Raw genomic sequence first — 17354 nt, 5'->3', positions numbered from 1 at the left:
GTTGCATATATAGCAGCTGCTGCTGTCAGACTAGGTGGTCATGCCACCAGTCTGGGTATATCAGCACATGGTCTTGCTGAATCACTGCTCAGGATGGCCTTCACATGTCATCAGTTGGTCTTAACTGAATGGGCCACTGTTTGTAGTGAAATGTATTGCTCCTGATAATACATAGGAAAATATTTGCATATCCATGTAATTAAAATCATCAACTGTTTAATTGATGATACTGCATACAGACTTTGCAAAAACTGGCAAGAAGATTAAATACCAGCCTATTTTGATTTATTTATAATTCCTTCCTAATTTGTGATCTTTGAGCTTTAGCAAACTTCCTATCATTGTAAGGAATAGCTGGTATTTTCTTCTTCAATTTTTCATTAAACAAAAAAGACTGACCCACTCAAGGACTGACAAGATGTAGCTGGTGGAGCTGTAACAATTCACTCATGGTAGGTGCCATCATCTGGGAATTATGTATTCAGGTATCTGTGTTCTTAGAGCCATGGTGTCTGATTTTCTGATATGTGTTGATAGTAATACAAATAAAAATAAATCACTGGCTCCAAATAGGGGCTTTGCTTTAAAAAATGCACAGTCTTGGGCCAGGTGATCAAGTGGCAGAGTGCCTGCCTAGCAAGTACGAGGCCTTGAGTTCAAACCCCAGTACTCTAAAATTGCAGATTCTTGGGCCTGATCTCAAAACTACTTAAATGATGTTTATAAGGTAGTCTGTCATGAATAATTTTTTAAAATCTCTAAAATATGTAAACAAAATAATTATGAACACAAAAGTTAGTGCATCACAAACTTAGTAAGAGTACTAAATAAAGTTATCATAAAGTACTATGATTTGACTCAGAAACAAGAACCCCGAAGAGATAACTCCCACAAATATTCTTAACATCTATGTAAAATGTGCCAAAGTCTTTGTCGGTAGCATTTCCTTCACTTACCTCAGCTGTTTATTCCACCTTACATCTACTCTCGGGGGCAGTTGGAAGAGTCTGTGCTCTCTCAGCTCTGCTCCCCTCTGTTACGTTGGGACTATACTCTTCCCTCCCAAAATCCATTTGTGTGAGACTCAGAATTCTCAGCTATGCCACTTTCCTTGCTGTCATAATTACTTCTCTATCTAGGCCAATGGACCCTTGTTCACAATCTTCCTTCCATCCCAACTTCTCATTCAGTTATTCATTAAATACACTCTGGGCATACCATAATATGCACGACATTGTGCAAAGTGTGAGGGATATATTTCTAAACAAATCAACTCCTGTTTTCAAGAAGCTTACATTTCAGTGGCAGGGAACAGATGAAGGGAATATAGATACAAACTTACAAAAACCAGCTAAGAGGACAGTGAGAAATTAGGACATGCAGGGAAGGGAAGAGCAAGTTCCCCAGAGAGGGTACATTTGAAAACTGAGTCAAGTGGGCAAGCAAGCTGGGAGTGACTGGAGGAAAACCTAGCAAGGCTGAGAGAACCAAATACATAAAGGCCTTAAGGTGGGAACATGTTTGGCACATCTGAGGAACATGCTAGAGAGAACCAAGTGAAGGGGAATGTGGAAGGAGATGGGATTCGGCAGCAATAGATTATAAATGGCCTCATAGACAAAGGTCAGCAAATCAGTATTATTTGGTGACAGATGGAAGTTACCAGTGGGCTTGATGCAGAAGAGAAGTTCAATCTGACTTAGGTTTTGAAGGGGAACACTGACTGCTTTGTAAACAATGACTTGTATGTTGAATGACAGTAGAAGTACAGAGAACACATAGAAAACCAGGGCAAACATTCAGGTGAGAGATGAGAACAGGATGGAGGGTGAGAAGGTGACAAGCAGTGGGTACCTCCTGAAAGTAAAACCAATGGGGTCTGATGATGGTTTGGAAGCAGGGTATGAGAGAAAGAAAGGAAAAAGGGATGATTTCTGAATTTTTGACATATCAAATGAAAGGATACAGTTGTTATTTCCTGAGAGGGAAACTGGTAAGGACCAATTCCAGAGGAAAACTAAGAGTTCAGTTATGGACATGTTCAGTTTAGGATGCCTTGTTCACATTCAAATGGAGATCTCTCTGGGTAAGTTAAATATTACTGAGACAGATCTACTGACATCCGGGATCAAGGTTCACAAATTCAAATGCTTCCAAGAGCCAGGAAGTCAATAAAATAAGTATTGAAATCATTATGACAGGTGAGGACTGTGACTTCTCAGAAAGTAAATGCCCCATCTAAACTGGAAGTCAGCACTGAGTCCAGTCCAGTGTTGCCTCCATGTTCCTAGGTCTTCCAAATTTTAATCTGGAGTTTTAACAGCCAATATTAGGCAAAAAGGTTTCATAATCTACTAAAATCTAGCAGTGTTGAATTGAGTAAAAGTCTTATTTCAGTACTTATCAGTGTCCTTAATTGATTAATGCATACTACAAAAGAGATTTTGTTTAGCATTTTTTGTTAGCTTACTTGGCAGGAGAACTCTCTTTTCATACACCTCAAGGTACAAGCCTTCGCACTGACTTTGGGGAATAGTGCTGGCTTGTGACTAAGTCCTGGATGTCTGATCAACTGATTTGTTACCTCTTTAAAGTTATATGACATATGTATTTAGTGTAGCTTACGAGTCACAGATGATCATACATTCAGAGGCAATTTTTATTAGGTGTTCTAACATCTAGTATGGGACTTGAGTGAAACATAATTAGAACAATTACTGAAGTCACTTAACTTGCTAAATACCAAGTGGACTCTTATTCAACATAGTCTTGGAATTCCTAGCTAGAGCAATAAGACAGGTAGAAGAAATAAAAGGAATACAAATTGGACAGGAAGTAGTCAAACTATCCCTATCTGTAGATGACTTGATCTTATTCCTAAAAAAAACTCCACCAAAAAGCTCCTAGATGCAATAAACAGTTTCAGCAAAGTTGCAGGGTACAAAATCAATTTACAAAAATTAGTAGCCTTATACTACCAAAAGCAATCTACATGTTTAATGCAATTCCCATCAAAATCCCAATGACATTCATCACAGAGATTGAAAAATCTACCCTAAAGTTCATTTGGAAACACAAGAGACCATGAATAGCCAAGGCAATACTCAGCAAAAAGAGCAATGCTGGAGGTATCACAATACCTGACTTCAAACTATATTACAAAGCAGTAGCAATAAAAACAGCATGGTACTGACACAAAAACAGACATGAAGACCAGTGGAACAGAACAGAGGACTCAGATATGAATCCACACAACTATACCCACATTATTTTTGACAAAGGTGCTAAAAATATACGATGGAGAAAAGACAGCCTCTTCAACAAATGTTGTTGGGAAAAGTGTTATCTATCTGCAAAAAACTGAAACGAGATCCATGTTTATCACCCTGTACTAGTATCAACTCAAAATGGGTCAAGGACCTTAGTATCAGACCCGAAACTCTGAAGTTGATACAGGAAAGATCAGGAAACACTCTGGAAGTAATAGGTACAGGCAAGGACTTCCTCAATAGAACCCCAGCAGCTCAGCAACTAAGAGAAAGTATAGACAAATGGGACTTTATAAAGCTAAAAAGCTTCTGTACAACTAAAGAAACAGTCTCTAAACTGAAGAGACCACCCACAGAGTGGGAGAAAACATTCACCAGCTATACATTAGACAAAGGACTGATAACCAGAATATACAGGGAACTCAAAAAACTAAACCCTCCCAAAATCAATGAACCAATAAAGAAATGGGCAACTGAACTAAACAGAACTTTCTCAAAAGAAGAAATTCAAATGACCAAAAAACACATGAAAAAATGCTCACCATCTCTAGCCATAAAGGAAATGCAAATTAAAACCACACTAAGATTCCACCTCACCCCTGTTAGAATAGCCATCATCAAAAACACCACTAACAACAGGTGTTGGCGAGGATGTGGGGAAAAAGGAACTCTCATACACTGCTGGTGGGAATGTAAACTAGTACAACCACTCTGGAAAAAAATTTGGAGGCTTCTTAAAATCTAAACAGAGATCTGCCATATGATCCAGCAATCCCACTCCTGGGGATATACCCAAAGGAATGTGACACAGGTTACTCCAGAGGCACCTGCACACCCATGTTTATTGCGGCACTATTCACAATAGCCAAGTGATGGAAACAGCCAAGATGCCCCACCACTGACGAATGGATTAAGAAAATGTGGTATTTATACACAATGGAATTCTATTCAGCCATGAAGAAGAATGAAATGTTATCATTTGCAAGTAAATGAAAGGAACTGGAGAACTTCATTCTAAGTGAGGTTAGCCAGGCTCAGAAGACCAAAAATCGTACGTTCTCCCTCATTTGCAGACTTTAGATCAAGGGCAAATACAGCAATGTGGTTGGACTTGGATCACATGATTGGGGGAGAGTGCATATGGGAGGTAGAGGGAAAGGTAGAAAACCCAAAACATGAAAGTATTTGATGTCTCCACTGCAGAGGAACTAATACAGAAACCTTAAAGTGACAGAGGTCAATATGAGAAGGAGATCAGGAACTAGTGAAAAGGTCAGTTAGAGATGAATCAACTTGGACTGTAACACATTTATACATGGAAGCAATGCTAGGAATCTCTCTGTATAACTATCCTTAACTCAACTAGCAAAAACCCCTGGTCCTCCTTATTAATGTTTATACTCTCTCTTAAACAAAATTGAGATAAGGGCAAAACAGTTTCTGCCTGGAAGCCAGGGGGTGGGGGAGAGAAGGAGGGGGTGACGGGAAAGGGGGGGAGGGGGAGTAATGACCCAATCATTGTATGCACATATGAATGAAGGAAACAAAACAAACAAACAAAAAGAAACCACACATTCGAACTCCAGTACCACAAAAAAAAAAAAAAAAACTACAGAAGATGGAAAGGTCTCCCATGCTCATGGATTGGTAGAATCAATATTGTGAAAATGGCTAAATTATCAACAGTAATTTATATGTTCAATGTAACGTCCATCAAAATTCCAATGACATTCTTCACAGAGATTGAAACAATCAATCGTAAAGTTCATCTAGAAGCACAAAAGACCATGAACAGCCAAGACAATACTGAGCAAAAAGAGCAATGCTGGAGGTATCACAATACCTAACTTCAAACTATACTACAGAGCCATAGCAATGAAAACAGAAAGGTATTGGCACAAAAACAGATATGAAGACCAGTGGAATAGAAGACACAGATATGAATCCACACAGGTATGACCACCTGATTTTTGACAAAGGTGCCAAAAATATAGCCTCATCAACAAATTTGCTGAAGGGAATGAGTAAAGGGTTTGAGTAGCCAGTGATTGCATCATATAAACTGGGTCTTGAAACCTGGAGAGGTGCAGGTGGTGAGGAGGGTGGGAATTCCATGCATGAAATACAAGGCAGAGATAGACTAGGGAGATTTAGGAACATGAGCAGACATACCTGTAAGACATGCGCCATGAGACTGTGCTAGATCATGGATACCAAGTAAGGAAATCTGACTTTAATTTTGTAGGAAACAGGAAGTCTTTGAAGGATATTGAACAAGAATCTGCCATATTCAGGGAATTTACAGTGGTGAAGTTATGAGGCAGATGGTGAGGCAAGAGCATGCTGTGTGACACTGGGAAGAGGTGATGGGAATCTGGGCTGGGGATCTGACAATGGGAATAGAAGGCAATGATATTACTGAAGAAGAAATGGCCAGGAGGACTTAACCTACAGAATATAAGAGAAGCAAAGAAAAAGGACATGGCATTGACTTCAAGTCCCTGAAAGAACTGTTATTCTAAGGGCAAACTGGTTTATATGTATTGTTTTAAGGCACAGTGATACACATAAGCAGAAATGCTCATTCATTTCTTTAGTAATTTGAAACTAGAACTTGAGAAGGACCAGAAAAAAGATATAATTAAAATGCTATTGTACCTTGGCTATGTTGTAGATCCTTTACCTATATGATTAAGAGAAAAACAAAGTTGATTTTATAATTTGGAACTATCTGCATTTCTCAAGAGAATGGATAGGGTTCAATGACGAAAAATTTATCATACTTTTTCTATGTCCTTTCACCATGAAAATAGTTATCACACAAATATATAAAAAGTAGTAAATCATATCACACTACATCACTGGATCACACAAGATTTCTGACTTCCCTAAGTTCATTCTAAGTTTTAGGCAGTAATTGAGACAAGGGAGAAAATGAAACAGAACTGTAATTGTTCTAATTTAAATTAATTTCCCCCTTGAGGGGGATGGATGACAAAACAGGAGTCAGGAAGGAACCACAGGAGAAAGTATTTGGGAGAACTTTCACCTGCTGAGATAAATAGGAATGAAAGTAAATTCTCACCCAAAAAATAATAATCATTTGCACAGTGTCTCCTGTCTAGAATTTATGATCAATTTACAGACATGCTACTCTCATTCCTATCATCAAACTTTCCACTCACAAGCCAGTTAGGAGTTCACATTCTACCTTCACACCCCCTCTGCAGACCAGCGTCTCAGTTTTCCCTACTGTTTTGCATGCTGGCCAGGAGCTCAGGTGCAACAGGCAGATCAACAAGGCATGACAGATGTTTTTTCAGCAGTCATCAGTCTTTTCTATTTGCCACAAGTCTCCAGGGAGAGCTGGGTCAATCCCTTCCTTCTTTCCAGAGGCTAGGAAGGTCATGTTGCTTAAAATTCATCTCTCAATTTAAATACCCAGAGCAAGAGAAAAATGCAGAAGCCATAACAAGAAAGAACAGAGGGGTAGGAAAAGGGCAGACTAGATTTGCAAAGTTAGGAAGCATCTTAGCATGCAGCAGATATTTAACATACAAGTGTTCTCATTCATGGTACTCTGAGTTTCTTAGACTCTAAAAATTCACTGCAATAAGTACTATAACTATAGTATTGTAATGTTAATGCAATGCTAATAAATCTGTGTAATCATGGATTTACTTAGTGGCAGAACTGATTCTAAGTCACAGAATATAAGTGACCTTTTTGAACTTGCTAACAAAGGACGCCAATATCAAAATTTCCACAAGATCCCACAGTGGAAATATTTATGTCAGGACGTTTAAAAGATATAGACATAAGGAATCATTGATTCTTATGCATTCCCCTGGAATTTCTTGCTAGAAACAGGAGGGGGAGTGGAGGAAAATTGAGATAAAAGTGAGTGCTTTCCCACTATCTTAAAGAATGGTTTCACATCTGAACTGGCTGTTTCAAGAACAACAGATACTCTGGAAAAAAATTTGGAGGCTTCTTAAAAATCTAAACGTAGACCTGCCATAAGATCCAGCAATCCCACTCCTGGGGATATACCCAAAGGACTGTGACACAGGTTACTCCAGAGGCTCCTGCACACCCATGTTTATTGCAGCACTATTGACAATAGCCAGGTTATGTAAACAGCCAAGATGCCCCACTACTGATGAATGGATTAAGAAAATGTGGTATTTATACACAATGAAATTTTACTCAGCCATGAAAAAGAATGAAATGTTATCATTCACAAGTAAATGGATGGAACTGGAGAACATCATTCTGAGCAAGGTCAGCCAGGCTCAGAAGACCAAAAATCTTATGTTCTCCCTCATATGTGGACTTAAGATCTAGGGCAAATACAGCAAGGGAATTAGACTTTGGTCACATGATAAGACAACAACACACAAGGGAGTTATGAGGATAGGTAAGAAACCCAAAAAAACATATGATAGCATTTGATGTCCTCAATGCAAAGGAACTAATGCAGAGACTTTAAAGTGACAGAGGCCAATAGGAGAAGGGGACCAGGAACTAGAGAATAGGTTAGTTCGAGTAGCATCAACTTAGAATATAACACATACGTACATGAAAGCAATGCGAGGAATCTCCCTGTACAGCTATCCTTATCTCAAGTAGACAAAATACCCTTGGTCCTTCTTATTATTGTTTATATGTTCTCTTTAACAAAATTAGAGATAAGGGCAAAACAGTTTCTGCCTGAAAGCAAGGGAGTAGGGGGGGAAGCGGGAGGGGGCAGGGAGTAAAAGGGAAGGAGTGGGGGAAGGAGGGAGAAATGACCCAAACATTGTATGCACATATGAATAAAAGAAATTAAAAAAAAAGAATCACAGATACAATGGACTGCTAATAACTGATGCACAGACTTCTAGAAATTAGGCATTTATGAACATATAAATCGTGGGCTGGAAATGGAGAGAAGTGAGGGAATATTGCAAGAAATCCTCTAACTGAAATCTGCTCAAATGGAAAGCTCTCATAAAAAATAACAACCTACTGTGAATTTCTAGTTAGACAACTGAAATACTATCACAAGACAATAATAAAATGTAAAACAGTTATTCTCCAATCTGTGCCAGCTGAAACACCAGTGTTTTGACAATGAAGAGTATTCATATCATCAATCCCCATACAACCCTAGCAGGAGAACAGTCACTAAAATAGGACTGAAGTAACTCTAAACAAAAATAGCTTACAGAATTGGCAAATGGGACAATGGCTGTTTTCCATTATAATTTGGTAGCAACAGTTTACTTCCTCTGTTGTATTTTAAAATTATTGAATTCTCACAGTTCATAATTCCCTGATACCACAATTTTATTTGCATCCTAATTCCTGAATGCAACTGTTACCAGATTCCACAGAATACCATTGGCTGAGGCATAGTAGATTTAAAGATAGCCTTTTAGAAAGAAGTCCTTTAAGGGTTCAGATATCCTTTTCCATCTTTATGAAAGAGAGGAAGAGCAGAATACTCAAGGTCAGATGCTGGATTCTCCTCTGGGTATGGACAGTAAGGAGAAGACCCTAGAACACCCCCTTGGACCCTGTCTCCTTCTTGTGATCTGTATTCTTAAAAGGACCCCAAATAAAAGAAAACCAAGATTAACGGCTTCATGACATCAGGTGCAGCTACAGAAAATGAATTTTCCTGTGGCATTTTCCAGAGAAAACTTCAGAATAAGTTGTCAATCCCATCCTGTGCTAATGGTACTGTATTTGCATAAAATTGAAATGCACTTTATACTCTTCTCTTACCTGCCTACTGTCCCTCTGAGAGGACGTTGAAGAGGAGGCACTTCTATGGGTTGGAGTGGATGTTTTATGAGCAGGAGATATGCCCTTCTCTTCTGAACTCATTGCTGCAGTTAGAGTCTAGCTATGCACATTTGAGACCATCCCAATCTTCTCTTAGACTCACAGGTGAGGAAGCAGATGGTTTTTCAGCTTCATTCCATTTCATGAATCAGGTTATAGTAGGAAAAAGCAGGCAAACATTGAAGTGTCCAAACAACCTAAAAGCAAAACAAAGAGGTTTCATGTAAGTAATTAAAAATAAATTAAAATCTCTATATTTAGGAAAAAGTTAATTTGTGCTAGTAAGAAGAACTCTGACACAAAGGGAAATGCTTCTTCCTTCAGATTTTAAGTTAGAGGATAAAAGCATCAATATATTTCTTTGTCAACAAGGAAAATGGGAAGAAACCATATGCTCAAATCCTATTCTTCCCTTATGTTCTCTACATTTTAAGGTAGCTTGATTTTTATAATCTGGATTCTAATGCCAAAGTATATCAGCTTCTTCCCCAATAATTTGCACTTCCTGCACCCAATGGATTATAAAAGTTCAGTCCATGCTTGTCATTAATATAGTCCATCTATGTCATATATGTGATGGTTAAATCAAACACAAAGCGGTTATAAAAGGGTTAATTCGTTATGTGCACTCTGTGATCCAGTACTGCAAAAGATCAGGGAATATCCTTGCTACAGTTTGGAAGTTGAATGTCTCCCAAAGACCCATGTCTTAAAGGTCTGATCTTCAGGTTGGTACTCTTAGGAACAAGAACTACCTCTACAGAATGAGACTATAGGAAGTCCTTAGGTCATTAGGAGTGGGCTCTTCAAAAGGATTGTGGGACCCTGGTCCCTTCCTTGTTCTCTTTTGCTTCCTGGCCATAAAATGAGCTGTGTGCTCTGCCATGTGCTCCCTGTCATTGCATCTGATACCTTCAGCCAAGTCCTAAAAGATGGTGATGAGCCAGGAAGAAAAGAAACACCCCCTCTCCTTCCTAAAAAAAACACCTGTTTGTGCCAAAATCTTTGTACTGAAACATAGTCCTCCCACTGGCAATAAAAAAAACTATAAAACCCAACATCTAATCTGACTCAGAGGACCACTGGTTTCTGGGTCCCGCTGCATGTCCCCCCATGCGGCCTTTTCTTTCTCTTCTCTACAAATAAAACTTCTCTGACCTCTGCTGCTCAAGTCTGCCTTTGATTTCCATCTAAGCATGGAACAAGGACCCTCACCACCCCAAAATCCCAGCGTATCAATTTGAATAATCTTTAAAGATCATTTTAACCAATTACCAGTCAAGTGTTTGATCACCTGTTCTATTTTAAAATGCATTATAAGAGTACATTTAAATTCTGCTAGAAGGTTGGACCTACTTATTCTTTATTCCTAGAGTGTAGGAATTATTGTGACATAAAAAAATACTTATTTCATTTCTATCAAAGAGCATTTTCAGAAATTGCCTAAACAAGGTTCTAAACCTAAGACCGTAATTTTAAAGTCAATACCAACATAATTACTATACTCAATGAGAAAAGTACAGTGACTGAAAATAACAGCAATATGAGAGCTGAATGCCTCATTTTTCTGTCTCAGTCTTCCCTTTTATCAGTAGGTGTACTATAAGTATTGCTAAGTGCTGTAACATTTGCATTTACATGATTGACATAAAATTCAGATTTATGATACATGGACCTCATTTTTTAAAGCAAAAAGTGGTAGGGAAAACTTTCAGGACTTGCTGCTCACTAGGCCTCATAAATTATGTGTCCAGAAAAACATGTGAAACTGAGGACTATTTAGCATTGGCTACGTAGTGATGCAATCACAAGGAAGTCCCAAACCCCAGGGGCTTACAAAGGATATTTATTACCTGCCAATTTACAGACCCATATCCTAGGCTTACATAGAAGAGCAGTCCTCCCTACCCCTCTGCCCATGAGAGGGAGGGAAAAGAGCCCCTATGGCGAACCATAGGGACAGTTCTTAAAGCTTTTGCTTGTAAGTGGCACATGTCACCTCCACCCATATTTATCGGCCAAAGCAAGTTATATGGTCCAGATGAGATCGGTGATGCATGAAATAACTCCTACCAGTGCGACTGGCAGTAGACACTGGGGAAGAATAACATAATTCACTATATAAACAACAGGAAAAGATTAAAAATTCAGATGAAAATGTTTGACTTGACTAGTTTTATCACTCAAAGATAATCCTTGTTAACATTTTTGGTTCTACTTTAACCAAGGTCAGAGAATATCAATAGCACTATCTGTAATATGCCTTTTCAATTAGTATAACACTAACAGCTTTTTTAATGACAAAGAACTTCAACCCCAGTCTTAGCCAGTACAGATCAAGCTACTATACAAATATTCAGTAGATCTAAGCATTCTTACACTGGGACATGTAAATTGTATTCAGTGTATCTTGAAACAGTAAGATTTATCACAAAAGAATACGTACTAGCTACATACTCAATTTTAAGCCTTATAAAAAAGACTGTTCAATACTTTTTTGCTTTTTTTTATATGCTTTCTTTTTGTTTACAAGTATTAATGAAGTTTTGTCTATTTGTCATGTGTAGTTTTTCTGTATCATTTTGTATTACATGTCCCTGCAGTAAGCTCATACTGAGATTTTTTTTTTTTAATATCTAACTTTAGAGGCTTTTTCCAATTTTCACTTAGTGTTATAAGTAATAGCTGGCCTTATTCCTGCTGTATGATTTTACACATTCTGATTTTTTTTTTTTCCCTTTAATACTTAATGGCTTTTCCTTTACAATCTGCCTAGGCAATATACTGACTTTTACTTTGTTTTAGTTGACTTTTATGTTTGTCAATAATTTTAAAAATATGATTTCTGTTTTCAAGTCTTATCTCTTTTTCCCTTTAAGTTTTTCCAAATCATTCTGGAACCTACAGCTAGTGACAACTGAAAGTAAAATGGGATCTTTGATGTCTTCCTGTGTAATATAATCCCCATTCTCCTCCACCCTACCACCATCAGAATGCTCTCCTGCCAGCCTTATCTCTATCTTGGTGATTCTATCAAAGGGTTTTGAGAATATCACTTGGATTCTACAGTAGTAGAAAGTTGCTGGTACTACTTTTTCTGGTGGAGGCCAACTAGGATCTCAAGGTGCATGGACAAACTGTACGGAAAGCAAAGTCAGTAAGATTAAAAGCAGGTTTCTTTTCTGCAAGTGAAGCTAAGGTTTGCCATAATCAAAACCTGGCCAGGTTTTTCTCAGTTTGAGATATAACCTTCATAAACATATGGTTTAGTTTTGAACACAGACTTCAAGTTAGTTTTTGGGTTACTGATAGTTTATCTTTTTTCAGTCTTTGTGTAACTATTTACAGAGAATTTGGGGGGACTATATTACAGATCCTAGACACAAGCCACTTGAGTCAGGACATTTCTATCAATTGATTGTATCAATGCAGATGTCATTCTTGTGCTGAGGGTTGGAGTAAACTAGTTTTCCATCAAGATCACTGCCAAAGCAATGAAGGCTTATAGTCATTATATTGTTATGACATACTACTGTTCTTCCTTAAGGAGAAAAGATAATGAATCTTTTTTTTTTTTCCCTCCTAAGGTCATTAATACAAAGGTAAGAAAAAAAGCAAACCAAGGTTGATTTTTTGTTTTTTGAGACAGGATCTGCTCGTAGCTCAGGCTGGCCTTAAGCTCTCTATCTTCCTGTGTCAGTCTCTTAGTGCTAGGATTACACCCATGTATCATCATGCTCCTCTAAGGACTGATTTTAAGAAGGTAAGCCAGTGACTTTAGGAAAGATGGCAGTATGATATGTGGTAGTTATTTTCCTAGAAAATGGCTGAAAAACCAAGGATGATAAGGACTTTCAAAAAAAAGAGAGAGATTATTATTACTTATATTAAGAAACAGTGATTTCTACATGCCACAAAATTTAATGAGTATGTGCTAAAATCACTTAATTCAGGACACAACCATGACATGGAAAACCTAACTTCCCTTCTAAAGATAGTGAAGCAGTGTTAGAGGGAAAAAGTCTGGCAAGCTCGACTAGTTTCCCCAAATTGGAGAGGTAAGAGGCATGAGACACAGGCAAAGTGCTTGCCACAGGTCAAGCTTTCTGAGCCACTGAAGCACATCCTTCCTGGCATAGTGAGTACCCAGCCCTGTCTTGCTCTTTACTGTTTTCTTCAGTCTTAGCTTCCTATGAACAATATGGATACATCCCAGCATATCTCCAAAATATAAAATCTTCCCCATCCAAGGCTAGCCTCTGGTACAGTTGCTTACAAAACCAAGGAGGGAAAAGTACACAATGGCTCAGGTTCCCTGATAGTACTGACCAAGTCTCCATTCCTCCCCACACTCCTTAGGCATAAGTAAGTAAATAACAAATATCACCTCCTTTATCACCCAGCCCTCCAGGGTGAATTTTCAGAGGAGGATTTGAGTGTGAAGTGTAATTGGTACAAATAATCTTTTGGCAAAGAGCAGACCTCACACAAAGAAAAGAAAATTAAAATTTAAAAAGTATATTAAACATCTATGAAAATTCATTCCCCAAAAGAGAGAAAATTTTTATGTGCAAAAGTTAAAGAGCACCTTTAGAATCAGGGGAAGGTAGCTTTAAAGCATAAGTGATTAATACTTTCACAAAACTTAAAGAAGAAACCGATTAAGAGATGACAAGTTTGGGTGTGATGGGAACTGGCCTACTTAAGAAGTTAAGGAAACAAATAACACCAGAATTGAAATCTACTAACTAAAATCTTACTAATGAAGCACAGGATGGTTCTGCATGGAAAAAGTTAGTGATAAGAAAGTTAAAATCGAGAAAACCATCTTGCAAGCACAAAAAAGAGCAGGAAACAGTTTAAAGCGTAAAAAAGAAAAGTTAAGAGCTATGATAACTAACTGAATCTACAGATCATAACAGTCCTGGACAGGAACTAAAAAAGAAAAAGAAATATTCAAAAGGAGTCCTGAACATGGAATTCAATGTGGAAATTAAAAGGATCACATATAAATTATATGAATAAATATATATAGCAGGCTGATAAGAATTTTGAGTTCTACTTTATGTCTCTTTAAAATACAGGACCAGAGAAGAGGTTTGTAAGGGTAGAAAAGAAGGTGGACATATTCTCTGGAAGGCAGATAAGTCTCTTGTCGCTCTCTCTCTCTCTTACACATCTCACTACACACACACCTCACTGAATGAACACACACACACACACACACACACACACACACAGCATGAAGAAGATAGGGTTAGAAAGCCATCAAGTAACATCCAAGTTGTATGATTTTTAGAACTACAGTAAAAAGGCAACATGAATCATATGTGCAAAAATCACTTCTTGTAGATGAACTCATGCCAAAGGGCTGATTTTACCCACCAAGTAGAAAGAATTCCTTACTAGAGAAAAGGTTAGATAAAAAAGAATTAAACTAGAAGGTAACACACATGCACAGGAAATTAATGTGAGTCAACTCCCTGTATAGCTATCCTTATCTCAACCAGCAAAAACCCTTGTCCCTTCCTATTATTGCTTATACTCTCTCTTCAACAAAATTAGAAATAAGGGTAAAATAGTTTCTGCTGGGTATTGAGGGGGTGGGGGGAGAGGGAGGGGGTGGAGTGGGTGGTAAGGGAGGGGGTGGGGGCAGGTGGGAGAAATGACCCAAGCCTTGTATGCACATATGAATAATAAAACAATAAAAAAATAAAATAAAGAATTCCTCATTGTACTTTATACATTTTATCATAGCTACAGTGAAATCCTTGTATTGAAAAGTTTTCACTTTCCTTATTTTATGTTGTCTCTATAATCAGTCTAAATTTTCTTCAATGACTTTAGAATTCATTTTACTCATTTATTTGTAACTCTTCATATAGAAACCTCCAAAAATCAGATTGCATCAGTCATTTTCTAATAATACACTAATCTCTGTGAAATTACAATGTGATAACATCTTTATTTGAAAGCTGTCGTTTGAGCTGAAGTACTACTCTCTAATTAGGACATCTGCCCTTAAATTTAATAATTACACATTCTTTTCGATCTACTTTGAATGTTCTGCTTGTGTGAAATTTGTATTCTAGGAATATGGCCCACACTCTCCACTTGTGTTAGCTTTTGTTGGTTCTTGGACATTCTGCATTGAATTGTTCTCAGGACTGAGTCTTCAAAGCATTGTCAGAAAGAGATTAAGGAATGCTTCCTTATCCTGAATATCAAACTACCTCTGATACTGTTTCCCTAGGCAATCCTTCTCTGGACATCTGTTAATTTTATAATTAACAAAAAATAAATGGCCTTTCAAACAATTCTCAATGAGTAAAAAAACATCACGTGAGAAATGTTACTTGAGGTCAGAGTTCTAAAAAAAAAAAGAATGCCACCTCCTTCCAATAGCTCTCTCTATCATCTAGCATTAACGGGTTCCGCGCATCCACCAGACTGACGTGCTGCCACCCCTCTCCCAGATCACTTGCTGTCCATTCGTAGGAATGGCTCCCGTTAGCCACTGTGTATAAATGAGGAAATAACTGGGGCTTAGGAAGTTTATTAAATAGAGTCCTTGGTTTGGTTTCCCAACTGATTTGACGTTAAATCCCAAACCACAAATTCTTTCATCATTCTTTACCCTAAATTTACCAATAAATAGATGAGCAAACTAAGCAATAAAGCAAGTTTTCTAGAACATAGTACATTACTAAAGGCACAGGATCCAAATTTATAGAGGTTCTGAACCTATGACTTATGAATGATTTCAGCATGTTCTTCAAACCCTAGAAATAATATGAAAAGTGGTGGGTATATGTGCATTTTGTTTTCCCTAGGAGCGATTCAGTAGCTCACATCAGATTATCAAAGTTCTAAAAAAAAAACACAAAGGAGAGCCTTGGGAGTTTACGTTACTAAAAGGGTTCCTATCAGTACAGGTTTAAAAAAATCACTGGGCACACACAGAGGCTGTGTAACATTGAAAGTAATGAGATCACAGCACATTTGATCTTGATCTTGATGGGAGCATGTGCCAGGGGTACTCTTCACAAGGCCACCTTGATATCTCACTTGATAATTATTTTACCAGCACTAACTTTCCAAAATTCACTTCTTCACTCATCACTTGGTTTCTGACCTTTGCTGACACGTCAAAAAAGGAAGACTGGCTAATGTTACAATTTATATTTTAACAAGAAAAATAATAATATTGTGAAATATGGTCCTGATGACTGCTAACAGTCATTGTCATCGGCAGAGTACAAAAAGGAAACAAATTTGGTTTTCACCTCCACTTTGTAAACTTAATTCATAAATCCATGTCAAGTTTGTACCAAGTGACTCTGAATATCACATGTCCGGTTCTGTGGAGGAATATCCTGTCAAAACAACCATATTCTGCATGGAATTGAGGTATGCTATGAGCTGGCTTTAGTTAAAAATGTTCCTAAACTAACCCTGTACAGTGCTTTGAGAATAGAAAATGGTGTAGCTGCTGGAGGGAAAAATGTACAGCAATTTTTCAAAATACTAAAAATAAGGCTGAGTGCCTGTAATAAGGCTCATGCCTGTAATCCCAGCTACTTGGGAAGCAGAGCCCAGAAGGATCAAGGTTTGAGGCCAATCTGAACAAAAAGTTAGGAGACCCCAATCTCAACAAATAAGCTGACTGTGGTGACTTGGGCTGTGATCTCAGTTATGCAGAAGGCACAGGGTATAAGGATCAGTCTGAGGCAAAAAGTAGAGACCCAAGAAATGCTAAAGCAAAAAGGACTGCAGACATGGCTCAAGTGATAGAACACCTACCTAGTAAGCAAGAGATCCTGAGTTCAAACCCCAGTAGTGTAATATGTATATACATACCTAAGTATATAGATAGATAGATAGATAGATAGATAGATAGATAGATAGATAGAATTGCTATGTGATGGAGCAATTCCACTGCTAGGTTTATACCCAAAAGAAACTGAAGGCAGGGGCTATAACACATGTTGTACACCCACATCAAGACAGTATTGTTCACATTAGCCAAAATGTGGAAACAATGTAAGTATCCATCAATACATGAATGGACAAAGAGTGTGGCATATTAATATAATACAGAATGCTAAATAAAATTTAGCCATAAAAAGAAAGGAAATTATGCCAGGTGCAGTGATTCATGCCTATAATCCCAGCACTCAGAAGACTGATACAAGATATTCATGAGTTCAACACCAGCCTGGGCTACATAATGAGACCCTGTCTCAAACAAAC

The 17354-nt window shown here is 37.8% G+C and overlaps 1 protein-coding gene across 13 annotated transcripts in view; it reads right to left on the bottom strand.

The window, feature by feature from the left end:
- Positions 1-17354, bottom strand: part of Osbpl6 (oxysterol binding protein like 6) — a 198714-nt gene that overhangs the window by 80691 nt on the left and 100669 nt on the right. For all 13 annotated transcript variants that reach the window (XM_074071170.1, XM_074071169.1, XM_074071166.1 and 10 more), the window contains one exon: positions 9042-9298. In XM_074071170.1, coding sequence (XP_073927271.1) covers positions 9042-9143 — 102 coding nt within the window. In that variant the 5' untranslated portion in view covers positions 9144-9298. The remainder of the gene's footprint in view (positions 1-9041; positions 9299-17354) is intronic.

Source organism: Castor canadensis, chromosome 4, assembly GCF_047511655.1.
Source record: "Castor canadensis chromosome 4, mCasCan1.hap1v2, whole genome shotgun sequence".
Lineage (NCBI taxonomy): Eukaryota > Metazoa > Chordata > Mammalia > Rodentia > Castoridae > Castor > Castor canadensis.
This window is presented reverse-complemented; position numbering and strand designations above follow the sequence as displayed.